We start from the raw sequence: 19,050 nt of genomic DNA on the forward strand, positions 1-19,050 counted from the left end.
TGTTGACATCACTAATTACATTAGATATACAGCATGGGAAGAGTTTATAAAGAAAATCTAAGGATTTGTTACATTTGAAACATTGATAGTACATCTACTGGTTACTCCTCTAAGAAAACAGGCTCTTGAGTTCCCGTCGTGGCTCAGTGGTTAACGAATCTGACTAGGAACCATGAGGTTGCAGGTTCGATCCCTGGCCTTGCTCAGTGGGTTAAGGATCTGGCGTTGCTGTGAGCTGTGGTGTAGGTTGCAGACGCGGCTCAGATCCTGCGTTGCTGTGGCTCTGGCGTAGGACGGCGGCTACAGCTCCGATTCGACCCCTAGCCTGGGAACCTCCATATGCTGTGGGAGCAGCCCAAGAAATGGCAAAAAGACAAAAAAAAAAAAAAAAGAAAAAAAAAGAAAAAAAAGAAAACAGGCTCTTAGCTTCTGGAATATAGTGATATATGATGGTGCTCTACTTATATGGAGTCATTTGAAAATTGCTCGCCCAAAGGATTCCTGCTCCAAAAGCCTTTCTAATACTAATGAACATATGATATTTTACCATTAGATGCTGATTCTGCTGCCTTAAAGCTTTACTGCTTGTTAAAATGCCGGTGTCACTAGGAAATAGACCTTAATACCTTTTACCAGACATATTGTCTTCATTGTTAATGAGTTTAATATGGCTCTTTCCTTAGGCTAGGATTTATTAAGGGTCAAGATTAAGAAATCAAGAGGGCATTCTTGTTTGATATGAAGTGTTACTAAATTGAGGAGAGAGGCCAAAGGCCTGTATTGTAACAAGTGAGATTAATTTGCTGAGATGCCGCTATTCATTTTCCGAATGATTTTCAGTGCTTCGTTTAGTTTTTTAAACATTTATTGGAGTTCCCGTTGTGGCTCAACAGTTTAAGAACCTGACATAGTGTCCATGAGGATGCAGGTTTGATGTCTGGCCTCTTTCAGTCGGTTAAGGATCTAGCCATTGCCACAAACTGTGGTATAGGTCACAGATACAGCTCAGATCTGGCGTTGTTGAGATGTGGTGTAGGCTTCAGCTGTAGCTCTGATTCGACCCCTCACCTGGAAACTTCCATTTGCTGCAGTGCAGCCTTTTTAAAAAAGGAAAGAAAAAAATTTAATTGAATTCCTACAGCATGATAGGTACTGTGCTAGGTGTTGGGGATGTGTGAGTGAATAATATATGTTCTGTGTCTTTAAAGAGTGAAGAATGTAGTGATAAAAAGATTATACTATCGGGTGATACATGCAACAGTAGATGTATATGCAGAGAGCAGAAGTGATACTTATAAATCACACTTAACCACACTGGATGGAAGTCACATTCTTGGAATTGTATAAACCAACTTACCATTTCCTAGATGTTTAATCTTAGGCAAGATATCCCTCATCTCTGAAATGGGGATTTTAATTATATCACCTCAGAGTTGTTAAAAGAAAACTCTGTTTCCTTCACTACTGTTCACACCACTTCACTTTTCCACCAAATGGGTGGGTATTTTTCCAATACCAATTAATTCTCCAACTTGATAGTGATTGGATGTCCTTTAATTCAATTATGATACTAACTACCTGGAGTTAGCAGATAGTTATTATTAATGTTATCATTAATGTTAATTAATAATTGTTTTCTATTCTTGTCTGTGTTCTTTTGTGGGCAGAATCCTTTATATCTTAAGCATAAAATAAATTAATAAATAAATTAGCCAATAAACGAATAACTATCTCTGGTAGAAAGTTCAGGATTTTGAAGTGTGGTAGGGCAGAGAAGGGCATTTCTGTCAGAGACAATAGTTGAGTCACTTCATAAAGCTCTGATGCAACATGGTATGTTCAATATCTGTAGAAAATCAGGTATTGCTGAAGCATCAGTGGGCATGGTGGGTAATTATTCTGAATAAGTAGGTCGTTACCAAGCTCTGTACTTTATCCTAAGGTTGGGAGCATTTTCAGCTATGAATAACACTATATTTATAATGAAAAAGGTCACTCTGACAGCAGTGAAAAGGATATGGATACTGGAGGCAGTAAATATGAAGTAAGAAGGCTATTGTGGCGAAGATAAGGAATGATGATGGCCTGAGAGAAGGCAGTGGCAGTGAGGATAATAGAAAAGATGAATTTGAGAGGCAATAGGGGAGTTCAAATCAAGATTTGGTATTGGATTTGATGTGAGTTTGAGGAAAAAGTAGGAGTCCAGGATTACTTCCAGGTGATTGGGTGGTTGTTGGTCCTTTTGATTGAGATATACTTTCAAGAAGGAATGTTGAAGGCTAATGAGGAAAGTTGGCAGAGTTTTAGATATGCTAAATTTCACATTTCTTTGGGACTTTTAAGTTTAGTAGCAATTGGATATTTGTATCCTAGGCTTGGGAAATAAAGATTCCAAAAGTGGTTAATGCTTGAGATTGTGAATAGGAATAGGTAAAATTACCCTGAGGCCAAGTGTTGAATGAGGAGACATTTAAAAGATTGGTAGAAGAGGGGAGTTCCCGTCGTGGCGCAGTGGTTAACGAATCCGACTAGGAACCATGAGGTTGCGGGTTCGGTCCCTGCCCTTGCTCAGTGGGTTAACGATCCGGCGTTGCCGTGAGCTGTGGTGTAGGTTGCAGATGTGGCTCGGATCCTGCGTTGCTGTGGCTCTGGTGTAGGCCGGTGGCTACAGCTCCGATTCAACCCCTAGCCTGGGAACCTCCATATGCCGAGGGAGTGGCCCAAGAAATAGCAACAACAACAACAACAAAAGACAAAAAGACAAAAAATAAAAAAATAAAAAAAAATAAAAGATTGGTAGAAGAGGATTAAACCAAGTGAATGTAGGATGCTCACAAGAGCTTGAGACCAGGAAAGGCAAGGGAGGAAGTTGTTTCCAGCAGTTGTTCCCGATGCATTAGGTACTGTAGCGAGGTTAGCTGGGGATTTGATTGGTAAGTCAGAGACAAAGAAAAACTTGGATAATTTCAGAGGAGTAGAGAGGCAGAAGTCAGATTGCAGTTGATTGAGGGTTGAATGGGAAACAAAATGTTGTCATAATTCACCCCCCTGTAACTGGGGACAAAGAGGGTACTGGGTACAAATCCAAAGTAATAAGGTACATTTTACTTTATATGTAAAATTAGAATTTTGAGAAAACTTAATCTCTCTGTTTTTCCTGGGTTTGGAAATCAAACCCTCTGCTAGTGATTCTGCTGAAAGAATACCTCATCAAAATATGGAGTCAAGTGCTAAAGACATTTTGTTGCCAATATTTAGAGGAATGGCATAGCAGATATTTTAAAAAGTAAACTATTTTCTTTCTGAAAGAACTGGTATAGTTAAGAAATTATGGGAGTTCCTGCCATGGCAAGTGAGTTAAGAATCTAGCTGTAGTGGCTTGGGTTGCTATGGAGGTGTGGGTTTAATCCCTGGCCCAGCACAGCGAGTTAAAGGATCCAGCATTGCCAAAGCTGCATTGTAGTCATAGCTGTGCCTTGGATTCAGTCTCTGGCTTGGGAACTTCCATATGCCACAAGTTTGGCCATAACATTAAAATTAATTAATTAAGTAAGTAAGTACACACTGGCAACTTGGAGATAATAAGTTCTGGAGATCTAGGAGTTCCCTTCATGGCTCAGCAGAAACGAATCTGACCAGCATCCATGAGGACGCAGGTTCAATCCCTGGCCTCATTTAGTGGTTTAAGAATCCAACATTGCCGTGAGTTGTGGTATAGCTCGCAGATGTGGCTCAGATCTCGGTTGCTGTGGCTGTGGTGTAGGCCAGTGGCTATAGCTTCAATTTGACCCTTAGCCTGGGAACTTCCATATGCCATGGGTGCAGCACTAAAAGGACAAAAAAAAAAAAAAAAAGTTAAGTAATATGCCAGTTGTTAAGCAAAGCAGGTTGGGAAGGAAGCATAGTGACTTGGGATCCTCTCACTAAGTATCACCATTCCTCTCCCTTGTCTTTCTTTTGTGGAATTTAAGAAGGCACTGTGAAGTGGCCTATGAGTGAGGAATAAATAATCCTCTTATCTAAAGATTTATATTCTTTAATGATTTGCAAATTTAATAAAAACAGAACTCTTGTCAACCGGAGAGTAATGTGACCAGGAAAACTACTTGGGTATGATGAAGAAGTAGCAACTTAATTGGTATTTAATAATGGAATTTTGCTTATTTCATAGTCAGATATCTTTCTTTAGGTCCAGATAATCTTGCACTTAAGACTATGGTATTACTCTTAAAACACTACTTGTTTGAAATTTTGAAATGAAATTATTTTCTGTGGACAGAGGTAACTGCTAGTGTTCCCAGTCATGATGTGCAACATTCTTAGCTGTGTTCTTCATGAAAATGTTTTCTACTTTGTGCTGGTGCCAAAATGTAGTAAAAATTGATAGCAGCAAAGTTATATTAGGCATAAAGGAGTGGAAGCATATGGAGATAGAAGCTTGGAAAATGCAGCACTCACTTCAGTGAACTCAGTGATCTTTTATTTCATAACTTGGCGTCTATGAATAAGATAGAGTTTCAAGAAAAATATGAGCAGATTTAACTGATTTGATGAAGTTGTTTTAAAACAGAGTTTAATTCTCAAGGGGTCAACTGAGTCAGCAGCAGTGAAAACATGTAGGGGTGGTTCTTGAATTCTTGCTTATTTTGGGGATGTGTGATAAACTACAAAGAACAATTTGAGGTAATTATAGGGAAAAATGTTATGAAGAAAGAAATACTTATATAATATTTACTTTAAAGATAATCTGAAGAAACGTTATTTACATTAGGTTAGTTTAGGAAATTAAGAACATTTTGAGGCCAGCACAACATATTTCAGTGCATATGTTGTACAATTAGTAAGGTTTAAATAATTTAAATAATTTCCATTATTATGTCTGATTATCATGATGAACAAATTTTCTGAAAAAAATATGTTGCTGCTTATTATGGAGATTTTTAAACTCTAATAATAATAACAAATTAAGTTGTGTTTAGTTATTGGAGTATCTGGCCTAAAAAGACAGTGAAATTTATATTTGATTGAGAAGGCATCATCTGTTCTAGTATAGATATGTAGTTTGTATCATTTATTTTTGATTTAGAACATGAAAAAAGTGTTTCAAATTTGTATATGAAATAAGTGTGTCAGATGAAGCTTGTTCTCGGTAGATAATAAAAAAATAAACCTATTTGGAGTCCTTTTATCTTTGTAAGCCTTGGTTTCCTTATAAACTAAGAATGTGGGTTAATAGTGTTACTGAATTCTTTTCATCTCTAAAATTCTATGACATTTTAATCAGTGATTTATGTAAAAGGTTTTTAGCACAAATAATTCCATGACTGTTGTAGTTAAATTAGTTCAAAGTTAATTTATAGTATCCGTGGTCATGGAACGGCCAGGATATTTAAAATACAACCCTTATCCCCAAAGGAACTTTGTGTCATCTCCTATTAATAAGGAATCATAAAAATTACCATTTTATAGGAGGACTCTAATAAGTACCAGATGAAAATAACATACAAAATGTTGTGGGATTTCGAGAAGGGAGGGACCACAGCAGTAGAAGGACACAGAGTGGTGGTTAGAAAAAGTCCCTTTGAGGGTAAATGTGGGTTGTTTTCTGAGATTACAGCAGAGACAGACTATTGTAGGGGTAGAAAAAATTTCCCTTCTTCCCTCCTAGGTACTTTTGCTAGTCTAGTAATTAAATAAATATAAGACATATTAACAGGAGAAAAATTTAATTATGTTCATATGGGAGCCCCCGTAAAGATGTGAAGATGCAAAAGGCAGCTGGTAATGATACCAGAGAGATGATACCAGAATCCGGGTTCTTGTACTGTAGTCAAAGAATGAACTCTGCAAACACACAGGCAGCAAGCAAGCAAAGTCTTTATTAAAGGAAAGCAGATAGCTCCCAGGATAGCTGGGAGTGGGGAGAAGAGCCCCCTTTCTCTATTGTCTTATAGGGGTTTTTATCCTTTAAAGGTGGGGGGGTGGGTACCAACGTGGGGTCCAGAAAGATGTGGTCTTCTCCCATTGGCCTTGTTCTATTACCTACATTAGTCCTTGTCCAATAAGGTCTTAGGGGTGGAAATGTCCGGAAAGCCTCATAGTTTCCTTGTCCTTTTCTTCCTGTAAACTGAGTCACAGGGGATCCTCGATTAACGTCCATCTGGGCATAGGTACACTCCCTACAGTAAACAAGGCCTGTGGGGATATTACTCCCTAGAGCTCTTAAGCCACAAATGTTAATCAGTGGCCGTATCAAAGAATGCATCAAAGCCCATGCTCCTACACTGATGACCTGTGTTAATATTCTGCCTCAGTAATTGAAGCTTATATACCCTCCTGAGCCAAAGAAAGGGGAGGGGTCTAGGGCTACAAAGGAGAGGAAGTCCTTTCACTGAAGGAGAAAGGAGGTATTTGGAAAACAAAGTTTGCCCTGTTAGGCAGATAGGTTTTTTAGGTAATAAGAGATCTCTGGTAATAGCTTTCTGCCAGATGCAGGCGTTCTTTCCTATGTAAACGTAGGCAGTTGAGGGAGAGGTGAAAGAGCTTTCATGAATCTCCTGGGTTTTGATTGCTAACTTTAGCTCAAATTAGTAATTCTTAAGCTTGTTACTAAATTCAGGTTTGGCTGCTTACTGCTCAAAAGCCAGTACCCATGGCTTGGAAAGGAAAGATTGCTTTATTCAGGAGGCCAGCAACCTGGGGAGAAGGCTGACTCATGTCCGAAAAGGAATTTCGAAGATTCTGCTCGACCAGGAAAGTTTTTTAAAAGGGAGAAAGAGGAAGTCAACTGCTGTTAATCTTTTGTGGAGGGGACCAGAATCTAAACTGTGTGCTGACTGTCTTCTGATTGGTAGGTGGTGAGGTAACAGAGTGGTGGTCCAGGAATTTGGTGCTCAGCCTGAAGTGACCTCTTCTACCTGGGTGGGGCCTTAGTTCCAAAAAACTCAAAGATGTTGCTGTGTGTATTCCTTGAGGAGGAACCTGAACACTGCCCCAAGGCTGTGCTGTTGTTTCCAGACTGTTCTTCCTTTGTTTTTACATTCCCTCCCTTCCCTAATCAGTAACCGTTTGAGTCTGCCCTTTGGAACTTAGGGAAGGTCAGGGAAACTGAAGCTTATTCCCTAAAAACAAAAAATGGGAGACACAGAAATAAATAGAAACTGGAAAACACATTTTTTCCATGTGGTTGTATGTATCTGCTGCTTAGTGAGAATTATCTGATTCTGTTATATGATTTATAATTAAAAAGGAAACTTTTTTTTTTTTGGCATATGGAAGTTAGTTCCCAGGCTAGGGGTCCAATCTAAGCTGCAGCTGCTGGCCTAAGCCATAGCCTCAGCAATGCCAGATCCAAGCCATGTCTTCAACCTACGCCACAGCTCACAGCAGTGCTGGATCCTTAACTCACTGAGCAAGGCTAAGGATTGAACCCAGGTTGATCTAGTCAGGATACTAGTTGGGTTTGTTACAGCTGAGCTGCTGCAATGGGAACTCATAAACACAGACATTTTTGTTAAAAAGAAGGGGTCTTGAAGGCAGTAGCTTGCAGTTTAGCTTTGCATCAGAATCACTTGTGGCCCCTTAAAAAAGTCCAGATTCTTGTGTCAGATTCCTCTTAGTGGTCTCTCTCTGTTCTTGCCTACACACAAGGATTTGGAAGTGCAGGCCGTGAAGCTCTGTAGCAGCACCAGGATAGAGCTAGCGGGGTCATTGTGTAAGGATGGAGGCAGGAGACCTTGGCTTAGTATAGGAGCGGTTCTGGGTCAGAGGGAATTTCCCCACAAACCAACACCTCCATGTGACAGCTCTGACCTGGGCTCTTTTTTTTTTTTTTTTTTTTTTTGCTGTCTTTTCTTATTTTATTTGTTTGTTTGTTTATTTATTTTTGTCTTTTTGCCATTTCTTGGGCCACTCCCTCGGCATATAGAGGTTCCCAGGCTAAGGGTCCAATTGGAGCTGTAGCCACCGGCCTTCACCAGAGCCACAGCAACATGGGATCCAAGCCGCATCTGCAACCTATACCACAGCTCACGACAACGCCAGATCCTTAATCCACTGAGCAAAGCCAGGGACAAACCCACAACCTCATGGTTCCTAGTCAGATTTGTTAACCACTGAGCCACGACGGGAACTCCTATTTTTATTCATTGTACAGCATGGGTGACCTGGGCTCTTTTAATGAGCCGTAACACTCCTGCTGGTTGCCTCGGAGATTGCATTCTTGATAGCAATCAAAAATCAGGTAGCAGTGTACAGCAAGTTTTATTTATGTCTTCAGAGAGAGCAGGGACTGGCCCTGGCTGCAGCTGAGTCTATCCTTATATCCCTATATCATGGACCTTTTTGGGGACTCCTGTTTTCTTGCCCTAGGCCACTAATTTCCTGTCCCAGCCCCTCTGCACTGTGTTTAAGGGCCGAGTGTTGTTTTGTTCTCTGTTTGGGGGGTGCATTTTGATCCTCTGGTTCCAGGGTCAGGATGCCTTATTTGTATGGGAAAAAGGTTATAGGGAAGTGCTCTGAAGAGCATCCTCTGGTACCTGTAGGTGTCTTCATTGTTTGATCACAATCCTCCTATTTTTGGTAATGATAAATGGCCTGTTTTGAATCACCTGGGTCCAAGTCCCTATCCTAGTCTACCTAACAATTGGACCCCAACCTAAAGATTCTGATTTTAGTGTTTAAAATATTAAAAGCCAAAAAACATATATATATGTGTATATATATATACACATATATATATGTATATATGTGTATATATGTATATTAAAAGTCCAGATTTGGTTTCTTTATTTATAGCCAGTGTTGAGACCCATGGCTTTAGAAAATTTGTAGAGGTATCAGATTTATCAAGAGAGATACTGTACTTTGAATTTGATGATAGTATACCATTTTGAAAAAATTTTAGAATTTATTTGCATGTGATGAATCTTTGCAATGTGACTTAGCCACATTTATTGAATACCTACCATGTGTTTACAAGTTGCAATTAATTCTAACATAAAACAGGCAATTTATTTCATAAATACAGATGGATAGATTCTCAATTATCTGAAAATATGTGAATATTGGTAATGAAAAGTATTTTTTATTAAAAATTCTGTATTTCATGTCAGTTTCTAGGTATAATATTTAGGTCTACATGAGATTATAGTATTAGAGAAAATTATGCTTTTATAGGAAACTAAGTGCAGATGAAGTATTTTACTGCTATAGCAGAGTTGAGTAACTGTGACTGAGACCGTATTGTTGTGGTCTGTGCACACAGGTCAGAAAAAGAATTTTCCAGCATGGCAACGCAAAGAGAAAGAAGAGTTTATTGAGATGAGAAACACAGTTAGTACAGTGGGACGACTTACAATCAGGGAGAACCAACCCCGGGCATGTGGTTGTGTCTCTTTTTATAACCCAAGGAAAAGAGAGGTCTTGCAACACACTTGCTGATCTGCTGATAGGTTGGGGATATAGCAGTCTTAGAATACATTTGCTAGTTGGTTGGGGAGCGTCTAAGCCTCTATAGGGGCCAAGTGAGGAGTGAGCCACGTACTTTTCCTAGTAGGGTGCAGGAAGGAGTAGGCCAGGTTCCTCAAAGTGGGGAGGTGGCATTACAATGAGATGGGTGGGGCAATGATAAGGATCTGGTAATTCTTGTCTTGGCCAGAGGCTTTAAATTCCATCTCCTTGAAGAGGCTTTGAAGTCCCACACAGATGCCTTGCAAAGCTTAAAATAATTCCTATGTAGCTCCTAAAAAGTTTGTTTACCCCGATCTAGAATTATATTGTTTATAAATAAAAAGTTTTATTTCTTCCTTTCCAATCTGTGTGCTTTTTCTTTCTCTCTCTCTCTCTTTTTTTTTTCCTGGCTTTATTGCACTAGCTAGGATTTTCATACAGTATTAAGATTGGTGACAGTATACTTCCTTGCTTTGTTTTTCATCTCAGGACGAAAGCATTAAATTTTTCACTGTTAAGTATGATATTAGCTGTTGATTTATCATAAATTTGAGAAAACTCTCTTGTCTTCCTAGTTTACTGAACATTTTTAACACGATTAAATGAATGCTGGGTTTTCTTAAATGCCTTTTCTGTACCACTTGATATGATCATATAGTCCTATTTATGAATATGGTGATGACATTTATTTTTATATGGTTTTAATATGAAACCATCTTTGTATTCCCTGGTTAATCTCCACTGGTTGTGATATATTATTTTTTCTATATATTGCTAGACTTGATTTATTAATATTGAGGATTTTTGTCTGTTTCTTTTAATATCTTCTTTAGTTTTGGTATTGGGGAAATGATGGCCCTATGCAGCGAGTTGGGAATTAGTCTCATATTTCCTTGAAGGTATTTTTTCTTCAGGTGTTGATGTTATTTTTTTCTTTAAATGTTTAGTAGCATTTGTCATTGAAACCATAAAGGCCTGGAGTTTTCACTTGTAGAAAGATTTTAACTAAAGATTCAATTTGTTATTAGATGTTGGATTTTTCAGGTTATCTATTTCTTCTAAAGCATGGGTATTTTGTGGCTTTCAAGGCATTCGTGCATTTTTTCTCAGTTGTCCAATTAATATGAATTGGATTGTTTGCAGTGTTTTTTTATTATCCTTTTGATGTCACAGGGTCTGTAGTGATATCCATTTTTTGTTGTTGTTGTTCCTAGTGTTAAAAATTTATATCTTCTTTCTTTTTTTGCTTTGTGAATTTAGCTAGGGGTTTATCAATTTATTGATATTTGTTAAGAACTACCTTTTGGTTTCATTGATTTTTAGTTTCTTCTGAACCCAGTTTTATTGGTTTGTGCTGTTACCTTTATTTTCTCACTTCTGTGTGCTTTAGATTATTTTGCATTTCTTTTCCTAGTTTCTTAAGGTAGTGGTTTAGGTTATTGATTTTTGTATGTCTCATGTGAAATACCTATAAGCATTTATAGCTCTAAATTTCCCTATGCATTGTTTGGGTGTATCCTAGTAATTTTGATTTGTTGTATTTTTATTTTCGTTCGGTTCACAATACTTTTTTTTTTGTCTTTTTAGGGCTGTACCTGTGGCATATGGAGGTTCCCAGGCTAGGGGTCCAATTGGAGCTGAGCCAATGGACTATGCCACAGCCACAGCAACTCAGGATCTGAGCCTCGTCTGCAACCTACACCACAGCTCATGTCAATGCCAGATCCTTAACCCACTGAGCAAGGCCAGGGATTGAACCTGCATCCTCATGGATCCTAGTCAGGTTCATTAACCACTGAGCCACGACAGGAACACCAGTTCAAAATATTTTTTAATATGAGCCTTCCTCTTTTATTTTGATTCATGGACTAGTTAGAAGTATGTTATTTTATTCACAAGTATTTGGGGATTTTTCTGACATATTTCTGTTGTTTATTTCCAGCTTAATTGTATTATGGTCCCAAAACATATTATTTATTTCAGATTCTACAGTTTTCTTGAAGTTTGTGTTATAGCCCAGGAAATGATTTGTTTTGGTGAATGTTCTATGTGTATTTGAAAAGAACGTATATTCTGCAGTTATTGGGTAGAGTGGTGAATGAATATCAAATCATGTTTGTAACGGTATTCACTTCTATAACCTTGCTGAATTTTTGTATACTTTTCATTATTGTGAGAGGAATGTTGAAGTCTCCAATTATAAATGTGGTCTGTCCATCTTCTTTCATTTCTGTGAAGTGTTGCTTCCTATATTTGAGAACCTGTCGTTAGGTGCATATACTTCAAAGATTTTTATGTGTTCTTGTTGAACTGGTCCTTTTAATATAGTGCAATGTCCTTTTTCATCCCTAGTGATGTTTTTCCTTGCTTGGTAGTCTACTTCGTCTTGTATTAGTATAGTCACTTCAGCTTTCCTTTTGATTAGTGTTTTCATGGTGTATCTTCTAACCTCATTTTACTCTCAGCTTGCCTATGTCACTATATTTAAAGTTTTTTTTTTTTTTTTGTAGACAGAATATAGGTGTCTTGTTTTTAATACAATCTGAGAATTCTGTCTTTAAATTGTTATGTTTTAATATTTTATATTTAACATAGCTATTGATATGTTTAAATTTGAGTTATTTGCTTTCTGCTTGTTTTCTTATTTTACATTTCTTTGTTTAACCTTTGCTGCCATTTTTTTTTTGATTATTTGAAGATTTAGTTAGTATTTCATTTTCACTACATTTCTTTTTTTTTTTTTTGGATATTAGGGCCACACCCGTGGCATATGGAGGTTCCCAGGCTAGGGGTCTAATCGGATCTGTTACTGCTGGCCTGCGCCACAGCCATAGCCGCATCTGCAACCTATACCACAGCTCATGGCAATGCCGGATCCTTAACCTACTGAGCAAGGCCAGGGATGGAACCCGCAACCTCATGGTTCCTAGTCTGATTCATTTCCCCTGGGCCAGGACGGGAACTCTTCATTTTTATTTATAATTCTTTATATAATTATTTTAGTGGTTGCTCAAGGGATTGAGGTCTTCGTTTCTTGAATATAGTAGAAATACAATAAAAATTTGGTTGGTTTAAACCTAACAGTTAACCTTTCATGGCTGTCTTTTTCCTTCTTCTATTTTTAATGCAGTGGACAATTTTATCTTTTGCTATTTGCTAAATGATTTGGAAATGCACCTGAAATTTGATTTATAGTTCAGAAGTAATTCTTGAAGACAATGAATAATTAAAACAGTTATATTTTTATAATTTATTTATTTATTTATTATTTATTTATTTATTTATTTATTTTTGTCTTTTGTCTTTTTGTTGTTGTTGTTGTTGTTGCTATTTCTTGGGCCGCTCCCGCGGCATATGGAGGTTCCCAGGCTAGGGGTCGAATCGGAGCCATAGCCACCGGCCTACGCCAGAGCCACAGCAACGCAGGATCCGAGCCGCGTCTGCAACCTAGACCACAGCTCACGGCAACGCCGGATCGTCAACCCACTGAGCAAGGGCAGGGACCGAACCCGCAACCTCATGGTTCCTAGTCGGATTCGTTAACCACTGCGCCACGACGGGAACTCCCCATATTTTTATAATTTAAATGGATTGGCATACAGGTAGATGTGAGAGATAATTATATCTCTGTTTATGTCTATATTAGTCTTATTTTGTGCTCTTTAGAGGCTCCTATGGTATTGTAAACATTGAAATAATAATAATAACAGTAATAATAGTAGTAATAAAAAGTTGTTCCTGGCACTTTGGTATATGTTCAAAATTATGTTTAGTCTTCTTAATACTTTGGAGATGGTTTATTTCCATTTTATTAATACAGATACTGTGACTCAGCAAAGGTAAGTATTTTGTCCGAGATCATACTCTTATTAGTAATGAAATTTGAGTTCAGAACCAGGTCTATTTGACTTCAAAATTCATGTCTTAGCATTAGTCTAGTCACTCATTCCACTGATATTTGCTGAGTATCTACTTAGTGTCAGGTACCATATTATTTCTGATTGGAAATTAACATAACCCTTGCCCATATGATACTTCCTCCCGTGTGGATGAGATAGTCATTAAACAAATAGTTATAATAATATAAAAATATAATGTATAGTTACACTGTAGTAAGTGTAGTGAAGGGGAAGAAGAAGGTATGATGAGAATCAAAAACATGGGAATGGAGTTTCGATTCTTTGTAGAAGTGACATTAGAGGTAAGGACCCAAGATTGATGGAGGTGAGCAAAGAGTAGGAGGGAAAATTGTATTGGCAGAGAGAAAAGGCTGACCCAAGGCTTTAATTTGGGAAAGAATTGAAACATTCCTGAAGCTGAAACAGGCCAGTTTGGCTGGAATACAATAACAAAATCTGGTTGTGAGATGAGGCTTGAGAGAGAGGCAAGGACAATTTATCTAGGGCTTTTGTAGGCCATGCTAGGTTGGTTAACTGGTAGTTGCCTTAGTTTTTCCTCCTTAAAAAAAAAAGGCCATTTAGAATGTAAACCATTTATAAGGTGAAAACTGTCTACTTCTATGAATTAGCTGATGTATATAGCTAGTATCTCTTTACCTTAGAGCAAGCTAGTCAGTCCTAAGAATCCAGCATCACTTACTTAACTGTCTGCCCTGGAATCTGTGATGGCTCAGGTTTTTCTGGTAAAAGTAATAGAATTTTCTTGAAATGATTAGTAGGTTTCATTGTATTGGTTAAAATAATATTGAAAGAACCATATATTTAGATATCGTGTGAAGAACAATATACTTTATTTATTTATTTATTTCTCTTTCTACCTTTTCTAGGACTGCTCCCGCAGCATATGGAGGTTCCCAGGCTAGGGGTCCAATCAGAGCTATAGCTGCCAGCCTACGCCAGAGCCACAGCAATGCGGGATCCAAGCCGCGTCTATGAACTAGACCACAGCTCACAGCAACACCGGATCCTTAACCCACTGAGCAAGACCAGGGATCGAACCCACAACCTCATGGTTTCTAGTCGAATTCGTTAACCGCTGTGCCACCAAGGGAACTCCCAAGAACAATATACTTTAAAAATTTTTCTCAACTTTAGACATGCTGTAAGTCAAACATGACATGCTGCTCTTCATTTCAGCTCTTTTAAATGACTATTGAAATGCACTTTCAGTATTTCCTTTAAATTTTTATTTTAATTAATTTTTTATTAAAGTGTAGTTGATTTATAATGTTGTACCAATTTCTGATGTATAGCAAGGTGACTCAGGTATACATATAAACATTCTTTTTTATATTCTTTTCCATCATCACCTGTCCCTGGAGATTGGATATCGTTCCTTTTGCTTTATATAGGATGCTTTCTAAATGTAATAGTTTTCATCTACTAACCCCAAACTCCCAGTCCCTCCCAATCCCTCATTCCTCCTCCTTGACAACCACAAGTCTGTTCTCCATGTTTATGAGTCTGTTTCTGTTTTGTAGATAGGTCCATTTGTGCCGTATTTTAGATTTCACATATAAGTGATATCATATGGTATTTGTCTTTCTCTTTTGACTTATTGCACTTAGTATGAGAATCTCTAGTTGCGTCATGTTGCTAAAAATGGCATTATTATTTTTTTCTTTTTTTAGGACCTCACCTGTGACATGTGGAAATTCCTAGGCTAGGGGCCAAATTGGAGCTGCAGCTGCAGGCCTGTGCCACAGCTGCAGCAACTAAGGATCTGAGCCACATCTGTGACTTATGCTGCAGCCTGCAGCAATACCAGATCCCTAACCCACCAAGCAAGGACAGTGATTGACCTGCATCCTCATGGATACTAGTCAGGTTCTTAACCTGCTGAGCCAGAATGGGGACTTCTTATTTTGTTCCTTTCTATGGCTGAGTAATATTCCCTTGTGTATATACCACATGTTTTTAATCTGTTCATCTGTTGAGGGGCATTTAGTTTGTCTTGACTATTGTGAATAGCACTGTTATGAACATAGAAGTGCATATTGCTTTGGGAGACTGACTTAATAAAACATTTGTATGATTTATGTCAGAGAATGTTGTGCCTGTGTTCTCTTCTAGGAGTTTTATGGTGTCATGTTTCATGTTTAAATCTTCAAGACATTTTGAGTTTATTTTTGTGCATAGCATGAGAGTGTCATTCTAATTTCATTGATTTATGATTTACCTGTCCATGGGGTGGGGGGATGTGCTTGTGCTGTGGGATGGAAATCCTGTGAAATCAGATTGTTATGATCATTATACAACTGCAGATGTGATAAATTCATTTGAGTAATAAAAAAAAAATAATAATTTACCTGTCCAATTTTCCGAGCATTGCTTGCTGAAGAGACTTTTTCTAATTTTAAATTCTTGTCCCCTTTGTCAAAGATTAATTGACCATAGGTGTGTAGGTTTATTTCTGGGCTCTCTATTCTGTTCCATTGATCTATATGTCTGTTTTTATACCAATACCATACTCTTTTGTTTACTGTAGCTTTGTAGTATTGTTATGCCTCCTGTTCCCCCCACCCCCACCCAAGGATTGCTTTGGTAATTTGGGGTCTTTTATGATTCCATATATATTTTTGGATTATTTGTTCTAGTTCTGTGAAAAATGTCATGAGTAATTTGATAGGGATCACATTAAATCTGTAAATTGCTTTGGGCAATATTGCCATTTTAACAATATTAATTCTTCCAACCTAAGAACATGGGCTATGTTTCCATTTCTTTGAATCTTCTTTAATTTTCTTGATTAATGTTTTATAGTTCTCAGCATATCACCTCTATCTATCACCTCTTTGGTCAGGTTTATTCCTAGGTATTTTTTTTTGGCGGGGGGGGGGTTGCAATTTTAAAAGGTATTGTCTTTTTACATTCCCTTTCTGATATTTGTTAGTATACGCCTTCAAATTTCTAACATTGAAACATATCTTTATATCTTTCTCAGTCTGAGGGAAAAGGCCATACCAATGCTGGAGATGCAATATATGAGGTTGTGAGTCTACAGCGAGAGTCTGAGAAGGAGGAACCAGTCACTCCTACTAGTGGAGGGGGTCCATTGTCACCCCAGGAGGATGAAGCAGAAGAGGGTAAGAAGTGAAACATTCAATTCCCTCTCTTTATATAGCTGCTTTATGTAAAATCCTCAAAGGGGTGTGTGTGTGTGTTTGTGTGTGCGCGCCTGTGTGCCTGTGTGAGGGGCGAGGGTAGAGTGATGATGATTCCTAGTCTCTGACACTCTTAGACTAGATTGTACTAGATACAGAAGAGAATCTGGTCCATTTGGCTCTGTGGTTGCATAGTCCCCAGTGCTACTTATACAACTATTTAAATTTGACAGCCTAACTTTGCTGTCCTGCTTCCTATTTTACCTATTTTTAAAGTCTTAATGAGAAGTTTCAAATTCTCTCAAGTGTTTTTAGAATTTCAGTGGTAGGTCATGTCCTCCTCCTCATTTGATAATTTCAGTTCTGACTTGTTTTTTGTTGTTGACTTATCACTTACCACTCACTTTTTGGAAATAGCTGATATCGTCTCCTTTTACTACATGAATGCTGCTGAGAGATGTTAACAACCTCGGGAAAGTCACATTTCGTTTGGCTCTGTGTGCCCTCCTATTTATAGAAACTTGAACTAAGTGATGGATCTTTACTATAAACCTTGATATTATCTGCTTATAGTGTAGGATTTATTAAAAGAAAAATTTTAAATGTGATCTTTGAAAAAGCATTGTAGAATTATCTTTCTCTCAATGAAACCATTCATTTCTTTGATTGCCATAAAATAATAGTTATTTTTAGCAAATGTTTGTTCAGTGCTTATTATGCTAGACATTATTCTAAGTGTTTCATTAAACGAACTTTATGAACGTAGAATTTACATATAGTAGACGGTACACGTTTTAAGTGTATTGTTCCTTGACCTGTGACAAATGGATACATTCATTTAACCATCACAAGAATCATGATATAAAACATTTCCATTTCCTCCCAAATTCCCTTGTGTCCCTTTGTAGTCCATCCTTTCCCCTCACTCGCAGTTTCTGAAAATCACTGATCTGTGTTCTGTCACCGTGTTTTGCTTTTTCTACAATTTCATATAAAAGAGACCATATAGTACAGATTTTTGTGCATAGTGTCTTTCTCGTAGCATAATACTTTTGAGATTTATGTAGTTGGTTCCTCTCTCTTTTTTTTTTTTTTTTTTTGGTCTCTCTTTTTAGGGCCACACCTGTGGCATGTGGAGGTTCCCAGGCTAGGGGTCCAATTGGAGCTGTAGCTGCCAGCCTACACCAGGGCCATAGCAACACGGGATCCGAGCCGCGTCTGCGACCTACACCACAGCTCACGGCAATTTTGGATCCTTAACCCACTGAGTGAGGCCAGGGATCAAACCTGTGTTCCCATGGATGCCAGTCAGATTCGTTAACCGCTGAGCCACAACGGGAACTCCATTAGTTAGTTCCTTTTTATTAAGAGTTGTAATATATTGCAAAGATATACCATGGTTTGCTTATCTATCTGTTCACCAGTTAATGGACCTTTGAGTTGTAAATTTTTAGTTATGGTCTATTAGGAATAGAGCTGCTAGAAATACTTGAGTCCAAGTCTTTGGTGAATATATGCTTTCATTTCTCTTGGGTAAATACCTAGGAGTGGAATGGCTGGGTCTTATAATGAGTGTATGTTTATACCTTTATAGGAAACCACTAAGCAGTTTTTCAGAGTAGCTGTACTGTTTTCCTTCCTGATGAGTCAGTTGCTCCATATCCTTATTAACATTTGGCATTGTCAGTTTAAAAAATGAGCCATTCTAGACAGTGTATATTAGCATCTTGTGACATTAATTTAAATTTCCCTAATGACTTATGATATTGTACATCTTTTACTATGATATCTGCCACTCGTGTATATTCTTGGTCAAGACTATTTAAATTTGTTGCCCATTTTAAAATTAGATTATTTGTCTTTTTGATTTTTAAGATTTCTTTATATATGTTGGTAAAGGTCCTTTATTGGATATGTTTTGCAAATATTTTCTCCCACTCTATAGTTTGCTTTTTTATTTTCTGAAGTGTCTTTTGAGGAGCAAAGTTTTAATTTTTATAAAGTCTAATTGGTCAGCTTTTTTCTTTAAAGATTTGTCTGTGATCCATTTAAATTTTTACATATGGTTGGAGGCAGAAGTCAGAGTTCTTTTTTTCTTTTTTTTAAACGTAAAAAACATTTACCATCTCATAGTTTCTATGGGCCAGGAATTAGGTTTGTCTGGGCAATTCTGTCTAAGAGTTACTTATGAGAAGTCAGATATTACCTGGGGGATGTAGTTATCTGAAGACTTCATTGAGTGGGGCTGAAAATATGGAGATGCTTCCAAGAGGCTGATTCACACTGCTACCAAAATAATGCTACGTCAAGAAACTTTGCTTCCTATCCCTATAGGCTCCCCCTTCCAAGTGCTGCTTGGGTGTTCTTATGGTGTAAAGGTTAGCTAGGAAACCAAGGTAGAAGTGCAGTGCCTTTTACATCCTAGCCTTGGGGGTCACACAGCTATGGGGTCACTTCCATGGTATTCCAGTGACCACAGAGTTCAGTCCATTTTTCCATTGTGTGACTCCACTATATCTTATGTTAGACTTCTGGAA

General features: G+C 37.8%; 1 protein-coding gene across 3 annotated transcripts in view; it reads left to right on the forward strand.

Moving 5' to 3' along the window:
• RABGAP1L (RAB GTPase activating protein 1 like) overlaps positions 1-19,050 on the forward strand; it is a 657,995-nt gene that overhangs the window by 137,947 nt on the left and 500,998 nt on the right. For all 3 annotated transcript variants that reach the window (NM_001444343.1, XM_084974329.1, XM_013989628.3), the window contains 1 exon segment: positions 16,354-16,495. In NM_001444343.1, the coding sequence (NP_001431272.1) occupies positions 16,354-16,495 (142 nt within the window).

The sequence above is a fragment of the Sus scrofa genome, chromosome 9 (assembly GCF_054392235.1).
Source record: "Sus scrofa isolate SSC_HxYL_T2T_F1_AM1 chromosome 9, Sscrofa_HxYL_maternal_Yorkshire_Landrace_v2.0, whole genome shotgun sequence".
NCBI classification, from domain to species: domain Eukaryota; kingdom Metazoa; phylum Chordata; class Mammalia; order Artiodactyla; family Suidae; genus Sus; species Sus scrofa.